The sequence below is a fragment of the Lathamus discolor genome, chromosome 4 (genome assembly GCF_037157495.1).
Source record: "Lathamus discolor isolate bLatDis1 chromosome 4, bLatDis1.hap1, whole genome shotgun sequence".
Lineage (NCBI taxonomy): Eukaryota > Metazoa > Chordata > Aves > Psittaciformes > Psittacidae > Lathamus > Lathamus discolor.
Window position 1 is genome coordinate 35,193,718 of NC_088887.1, and position 8,382 is coordinate 35,202,099.

Sequence of the window (8,382 nt, forward strand, 5' to 3'; positions counted from 1 at the left end):
TGGAAAAACATGGTGGGACAGCTCACACACCTGGGCTATCCAATGCATGAGGGGATTATTAGTAAAAATAGAAAGGGAAAACAAGGAGGCGAGTTTTCCTCCATGTGAAGAAGCAGCTTGAATGCATGGAGGTACTATGGACAGCATGCTGGTTGAGAGGTTGTGAATATTAAGTGTGGCATAGTGTTGGGAATTTGTTGAAGATCTACTTTTTTACCCCAATCCACTTACAGTCTCCTTTAAACAGCTTAGGAAAAGCTCCATGGAAGCAAGAAACTCGGGACTGAGCTGCAACATACAACAGTAAATGTAGTAGTATGTGGAAAGTGGAAGGAAAACATACTGTGAAGGAAAAGATTTAAAAACACTGTACCAGTGTGTTAGGAACGCAAAATTCAGTTTTCAGCAAAATTCAATTATCAAGAAGAGCTTCTACAGCTACATGAACAATAAAAAAAAAAACAAACTAGGAAAATGTAGGCCTGTAATTGGTATAGTAACAGGGGATACAGATAGTGCTGGGAAACCCAGCGTTACCTTCGTTTTCACAAGCAAGACCCCCAGTTCTCTGTTCCCAGAGGCAGCGTCCAAGGAAGAGAAGAACTGCCAGTTGTGGGAGAAGATTGATTTTGCTTCTGCAAGCATGTGAGGGCACAACTTCATGAATCCAGAATAATCTAGTAGTGAATCCAACAACTGACTACTTGCTATGTAGAATAAAGAAAGTTGTTGTGAGACTGCACACTGAGATCATAAAAGTTTCAGAGATACATATTCCAGACAGAACAGTGACAGAAATGTTTATTCAAAGTATCTTAACACAGCTTTTCTTTTTTTTCATTAGTAAAAATATTGCAGGTCTACCATAATAAATTATTTACTCCAAAATTCCCTTTCATTTGACTCTTCATCTCTAGTTATATCCAATTACTCTGCTCCCTGTGATTCTTCCTCCTTATCTTCTAAAACACTAGCTCCTGTGGAGAGAAAGGGAAGACAGGACATATAGATGCATTTAATTACAAAATACTGGGAAGTAATTGTACTAACCTAAACCATAATTCTACGATGAAATTCCATCCTCCTCCCCAATGTCTTTCACTGCCAATACTTGAATTTAACTGCTATACATTGTCAGCTGCCAGACAGACTCGGTACACGCATATTGACTGACAGCCAGCCCATATGTAACTCGGGAATAACCAAAGAATGTCTCCTATTTAGATGGTATCATAAGAAATGTGGAGTAAGAAAGATGGAATTCCTGTGTGGAAAAAAATGACAGTAATGGGACAGAGAATATAAGAAGGCTTCAAGAAAACAGATTTTGTTACATCTGCTCTTCACAGTATGTGCATTTTCTTCCAATCATTTCCTCTTACTATAACTTAATCTTGTTAAGGGCAAAAGGAAAATATGTTGCCTAATTAATTATGGGTGTACACCTATGGCAAAAAAATTACAAAATCATCCAACTCTGATTCTAGGAATAAAGAGCTAAAAGAAACTTTGAGAACATCAATCACATTGTTACATTTTCATGCATGCGTATCTGCATCTATGCTGTCTCTGACAGATACTTGGGTCCATTTTTCTTTAAAAATAAACAAAACCAATGGGGATACCAGAACCACTTCATTATGGTAGGCCGGAAATTTTATTACAATCAAGGTCAGTCAAAATGGTCATTTGAATCTAAGATACTATGAAACAAACCAGGCTCAATGAACTTCTGCCAGACCCAAAGCACAGCTATGCAGGAAACCTGCTAAGATTTCTGCTTAATCTGATCCAAGCCCAGGACTTGGATGTCAGTCCAAGATCAGCTAGCTGGTCAGTCTTCCCTGAAGGAGAAGAGCACCTTCAGAGGTGATGGATAAAAATGAGAGCAAATGAACTACAAAAATTCCAAGAGCTGACCTAGACATCCAGGCATTTTCACATGGTTTAATAGTCCTTCTGATCCCTGTGGATACTGTTTAACTTTGATTTATCATAAAATGGACTGATTATAAAAAGGACAAATTCATCTTATGTTTTCATATATCAGATATGTAACCTTGTAAATGCTAGCACTTAATAAAAGGACTGGCTGGAGGCCTACAGGCTAAACATGAGTAATCATATTTGCATCCTTTTCTTGCTTCTTAGTAATTTTCTATTTAAAACAGGCTTCTGAATTCTGAATCTCTTTGTTTTGTAGGAAAAACAAACTGACTTGAGGCTGTTCAAAATAATACATAACAATACCTAAAAACTGTTTCTTCATATTAGTTTTGCCTGCTTTTTTACTTCAGGTAAGAGAATAAGCATGCATAGTTCCATCCATGAGAGAAAAGTGGAGTGCTCAAACCTCCCTGAATTTCCCAGGGTCTGAAATCTTTGCTCTTTTGTAACAAAAAATAGTTTGCAAATGCAATCACTAACAAACTCAGCTCAGGACATCCTGTCAACTATACAGGCAAGATAATGCTGCACAGAAGTGTCATTTCTAATTTGTGCTGTTACAGCATATGAACTTGACTACTCAAACTCAGTTGACATCTATAGAGGACTGTCCCCCCTTATGAAAGACAGAGCTTCCCATGGTCTCTTCAGCTTCATAATAGAACTCTTAGCAGCAGCATGACTTCAACAGATTGACACACATCATTTCAAACCCTGACTGAAGAATGAGCATGCATGCCCCATTCCTCACCTGAATCCTCCTGGTCTTTGTTTTCTTCTTCCTCTCTGTTTTCCTCCTCTTCTTCTCCTGTGTCCCTCACTGGGCTAAGAACTTCACTGGGTGCTTCAAAAGCAGAAGGCTCATCATACCTACCCTCATCAGACTCATCAGTGACTGAAGTAGGAGACATTAGAAATATCAAAGAAAACAAATTTTACAAATTTGCACCCAGCCATTGTTTTTATGCAGTAGCTAATAACTTCTGCTGAAGTCTGCAGTCTTTACTCACAGGAGAAATCCCACAACATCTTTTGTAACTGTTTATTATCAAGTTTGTATAACAAGCCATGATATAGACTAAAACAATATAGAGGCTTCCCAAGTTGTAACTCATGGTGCTGTAAGAGATAAACCAGACATATACACATTGTGCAGTTTAGGAATAGACTTGGAAGTTCCTAACATTCAATACGTGGTAAAATATAGGAGAAAAACAAAACAACAACAACAAAAAAAAAAAACCCAACAACAACAACAACAAAAAAAAACAACCCACACCCCCCAAAAAAACCTCTCACACCACTTGATATTAAACCTGAAAAACATGGTTTCAGGGGAAAGTCAAAGCATGGAGTGTCCAGTAGAACAAACCTGCAATGGATGGAACTGTCTCCTCTTCAGTTACTGCTGCTGCTGGTCTTTCTTCCATTTCATCTCCTCCTGCTCCTGCTTCTGGTTCTGCTGCTGCTGGTGTCTCTAGAGAGGCTTCCTTGGGAGGAGGTGGGCTTTCACCATGGGGAGTCCAGAGTGTTAATTTGGTAATTTTTAATGCTTTCCATTTTGGCTCAGCAAGCAATGAGGGCTCCTCCTCTTCTTCCTCTCCTTTATCCTAGAAAGCAGCTCATGAAATCCAGCGTCTCATAGGTATTATGGCAGTAACTAAGACGTTACTCTCTTAGATTTTGTGCACTAAAACCTCTTTATCTGGGCTCAAAATGGTGATGATATGGCCTTTTATAGTATTTACAGGTGGAGAAATTTCAGCAGCTGATATTCTTCGAAGACAACTACACTTTGAACCTTGATGAAATCAGTTGACTATTACTAATGCCAAGTGCTTAACCTTGGGCTCTTAAATTCATGTTTAATATTCCAAAATCAGCACATCCAACAATTCCCAACTGTACTGAGGATACTAGATACACATCATTTTGGATGCTTTTAGCCAAAAAAGCAAAACAGTCTCCATGTTTTGCAAATCTCTATCATTAATGATAGGAGGTTTTATTATTATTATTATTACTATTATTATTATTATTATTATTTTGTCCTTATCTTAAGAAACAGCTGCTGCATTGAAGAATTTTCAAAGAGTATGTAATGACAACTAACTTGTCAGACAACAGAAGCAGCAAACTGAAAGCTAAAATGCGACACATTTTCATTAAATCAAACCAGTAATATTAACATACATTTATTTCTACAGCTATTTTGCAGCATACTAATCAGAAACATTTCAAAACATTCATGCACAAAGGAAGAAAAGGGCCTGATCCTAATTGCTTTCTACAGTTATTAGGAATGTACATACTAAGCTCCTAACAGGACGAGGACAACAATCATAGAATCACAGAATGGTTCAGATTGGAAGAGACATTAAATATCACCTAGTTCCAACCCCCTGTCGTGGGCAGGGACACCTTCTGCTAGACTAGGTTGCTCAAAGCCCTGTCCAGCCTGGACTTGAACACTTCCAGGAATGGGAAGAGATCCACAGCTTCTTGGGCAACAATGGGACATACTTCCAAAACATTAATCTGCTGGAAATTACCATGTGTACACATAGATAGCATCAAGCAGTTCAGAAATACAAGAATATTTGACTTTGTTTTCTGGTGTTTCAAACAACACAGAATACAGGCTAAATATACAGACAAATACATCTACATTCTTCTGTGGTTTGAAACTTCAAACATTTTGGAAAGATCATGATTCTTCTAAACTTTAAGCATAAAAGACTCCTGTCTGCAGGTACAGGAAAATCACACCTTGTACTTGTCTAAGATTACACAGTAGAGAAGCTAAAGAAAAAGCAAAATGAAACCTCATTTTGTTCTGAAGAATGTATGAGTTTGTACCCTTTTTTGACTGATTACATCTACTTTAACATCAGTCTCTAAGTCATTTTATAGATTACTCAATAATAGATTTGATTTAGGGAGTTCTCCAATGTTCAGTATAATTTGCACTATTTATTTTTACCTGCTCGTGTGTGTATTCACCATGCTGCTCACATCCAATATCAAAGACATATTTGCCACGACCTACAGGCTGCACGAAGATACAAAAGTCAGCAGAACTATGAAGTTAACACATCCTAAGCATATAAATGTAAAATATGCTTTCCTACAAAATACATAAAATAGCCAATAACAATATAGTTAGAAAGGAAAGATTCGGGGAAACTTGTTATTCTGTCCTAACAGGTTAATTCAGCTTCATACATTACACTTCAGGTGCAAGAAATATTATAAAAGATCAGGAGCCTAGCTTCTTATTTTAAGTGGAAACAGATCATATCAATGCGAGTCCATGCTAACTGTTCAGATGAATAAAGAGTTTTCCAGCACACTTACCTTTCCATTTGAAAACCTGCCCTTAAATCTGTGGTTTAGGTAGATAAGTTCAGCTTCTCCTTCCTGGTTTCCATGTGCCCAACCACCAACATATTTAGATCCTGTGTCTTTATAGACATATGTACCTTGCCCGTGCCTAAGGAGAAAATAATAATTTTGCTTTATATTACTGAAAATTAAGAATTTAGGATGTTACTATACTTTAGGTATTAAAACTGTATTGTTTAAGTAGCTGAAATGACTCAAGCTGGACTAAATTGTCAAGGTCATCCAGTAGCACTTGATTTGCTGCAGTCAGCCATGCTTTAAAAATAACCTTCGCATTTTAATGCCATTGGGTGACTTGAAAAATCAGTGTAAGAATGAAACAAACCTATAGTGGTTAAACCACTCGCCAGTATAGGTGTCTCCATTTGCATAGGTATACTGTCCATGGCCATGCCTCTGGTCATCCACCCAGTCTCCTTTAATGAGAATACGACAAAAACAGTGTGAGACGTGATTTATTTCATTGTGTGATACAGTGATCAGTTTGCAGAGTTATCATACCTGAATTATTAGAGAAGGAAAAGAAAGCTATGACACCACTGTGATTCCTTACCATTCCTTACACCATTCCTTACTCTAAGCCCTTGCTCTTTTTAATTCCACCATCTCTCTCCACACATATTCATGCAGCTGCCTGACCTCACTTTCACTTTCATCACCATCTGTCTCCATTATCACTCTCCATTATCATTATGAACATAAGAAGCTGTGTAATGTCCTGCTCCTATCTTTAAATTTGGTAATGATGTATTAACAGTTGCTTTAGATAATGTGACATTTCCATTCAAATAAAAAGAGGGACTACTTCAGTTTGACTCATTTGCTAAAATTGTCCTTTCATTTGGGCGGGTAGGGGAGGTATGTTTATATACTGAAAAGGATGCTAGACTTTGTGTCTTAATTATCCTCTATTAAAACTGAAGAGAAATTAAAAACAAAACAAAACATAATGAAACAAATGTAAGTGCATATGTAAGGCAAGACTAGGCTGCTCTTTTTGCTCTCTGCTCCTAGCCCACACAATGTGAATGGTTTTTCTTTCCTGGCTTAGAAAGAAGGGTGGGAAATATTGTTCTTTGAAGCCTAATTGAAATTCAGAGTGTTTTGGATACTCTCCTGGAAGAAGGGAAACAAGGCAAGTTTGAACCTCGTCAAATTTAAGAGGCATCCCAATCCCCGAGTGAGTGCTCTAATCAGTAAACTGATTTTTAAGGATGGACCTAATAAAGTCCTAAAATACTTTATACTGAATACATGTGTCATTCTAAACATCATTCAGAAGTATATTTTCTTCTACTGAGATTGCATTGATTTGTAAAAGATACTTAATATTTCTCAGAACTTGAAGGACATGACAAGAATAAACCGCTACTAAATACCTCACTCCTCATAATTGATGTAAATCCCCATGAGTAAACCCCACACGTCTCAGAGCTTGTAGTAAAAAAAAGTCATAAAAGGAAAATATTTTTTAGCAAATTTATATTCTTAAAATAATGCTTCCTCCAATTCACTATCTTCTTGCATGGGGGAGATGGGAGGGGTGGGTGATTGGTGGGAGTGTGTCCCTTCAGTTACAGATATCCTTGCAACTGTGTTCAGTGTTTTACCTTCATATTTTGATCCATCTGGGTAAAAAAAAGTCCCCTGGCCATGCTTCTTGTTTTGAAGATATGTTCCAATGTAGCGAGCACCATTCTTAAACCTGTAAGTCCCCTGAAACATATTTGGTATAGATAAAATACTTGTAAGTCCTCAACCTTGTTTCAATGCAGCATCTAAATGAACAGAACTGCTGCAACTTCAGCACAGCCGCTGACTTATGTGTCTCTTACCTGCCCATTTCTGAGACCATGCTCATATTCCCCATCGTATGTATCACCATTGGGTAGACGTGCTTTTCCACGTCCGTGTCGCTCACCTTCTGCATTGCGCTCACCTTCATACTCCTGATCGAATGGGAAAAAAATCCTTTGAGTGGGCTAGACCTGACTGAATCTAACCTCACTAGGCAGAGGGGAACAGGAGTTTGCTCAAAGCTGCTCCGGTTTGGCTCGAATCACAGACTGCAGGAGCACCTGGTCAACAGAGGCACTGCTTATCAGATACTTTCATCGGCAACCAGAGGCTTTCCTCCCTTCCTGACACACTGCTGCAAAGTACGAAAGACTCGTGGAGAAAGTGAGGCAGCTCCCAGCTGAGCCGGTGCAGCCCCACTGCCGAACCTCCCGGGTCCGCGCGAGGAGAAGAGCCTCGGAAGCTCTCTCAGGCCCGGTATTACAGTATTTAAGACGCCGTGATCGGTCACATCCACTCTTCCCCTTCCCCGCCGGGGCTCCCCTGCACCCTGCCCCACCAGCAGCGCCCCGACGGACCCCCAGGGTGTCCTCGGCCTCTCCTTCCTCGCTCCCCTCCTCACTCTCGTCCGACATGGCTGCGGCGTCCCCGTCACCGTGGCAACCAGGGCGGGAGGGCGGGGCAGCAGGCTGCCGTTGCTGCCATGGCAACGCTCCCCCCTCGCGCTGCTGTCCCGGGTGCTGAGCGCAATGGCCGGCTCCGCCCGTCACAGCGGCGGCGGGGGAAACGGTGAGGGCAGGCGAGGGCCGCTGAGGAGAAGCGCCGGCGGCGGCCTGCGCCGCCACCGAGAGCGGAGAGCCCCGCCTCCCCCGGAGGCCTCCCTGGCTGCCCCGTTGGCTCTCGGCGCGGAAGTGCGGGGGCAGCCAGCGCGGCGACCGTCAGAGGAGTGTCGATGTTAGTAACGCTCGGGGGCGCGGGGCGCCGCCTTTCCCCTTGCACCGGTCTCACTTCTGCTTCTTGTACTTTGCTTTTCTCGACCTGTTCCTTTAGTGTCGTGGAACAGGCTGGTGACACCGGAGGTGCGACCAGAGACCACTCGAGTCACCAGAGAGCTCCCAGTGGTTTGGCTGGTTTGGCCTGTTTAAAAGTATTCCTGCATATAGATATTTATTTTATTTTTCTTTTCTGTCAGGTTTAGTGATGTTCAGAAATTCCAGTCCCTGGATCTTTTTT

The 8,382-nt window shown here is 40.7% G+C and overlaps 1 protein-coding gene across 1 annotated transcript; it reads right to left on the minus strand.

The window, feature by feature from the left end:
• Window positions 1-774: 774 nt before the first annotated feature.
• Window positions 775-8,006, minus strand: RSPH1 (radial spoke head component 1). Its single transcript, XM_065677022.1, has 9 exons — window positions 7,728-8,006; window positions 7,188-7,301; window positions 6,963-7,068; window positions 5,678-5,768; window positions 5,305-5,440; window positions 4,931-4,999; window positions 3,320-3,557; window positions 2,699-2,842; window positions 775-977 (listed from the first exon to the last, which is right to left on the minus strand). The coding sequence occupies exons 1-9, from the start codon at window positions 7,782-7,784 to the stop codon at window positions 928-930; spliced, it is 1,005 nt and encodes a 334-aa protein (XP_065533094.1). The 5' UTR covers window positions 7,785-8,006; the 3' UTR covers window positions 775-927.
• Window positions 8,007-8,382: the final 376 nt, after the last annotated feature.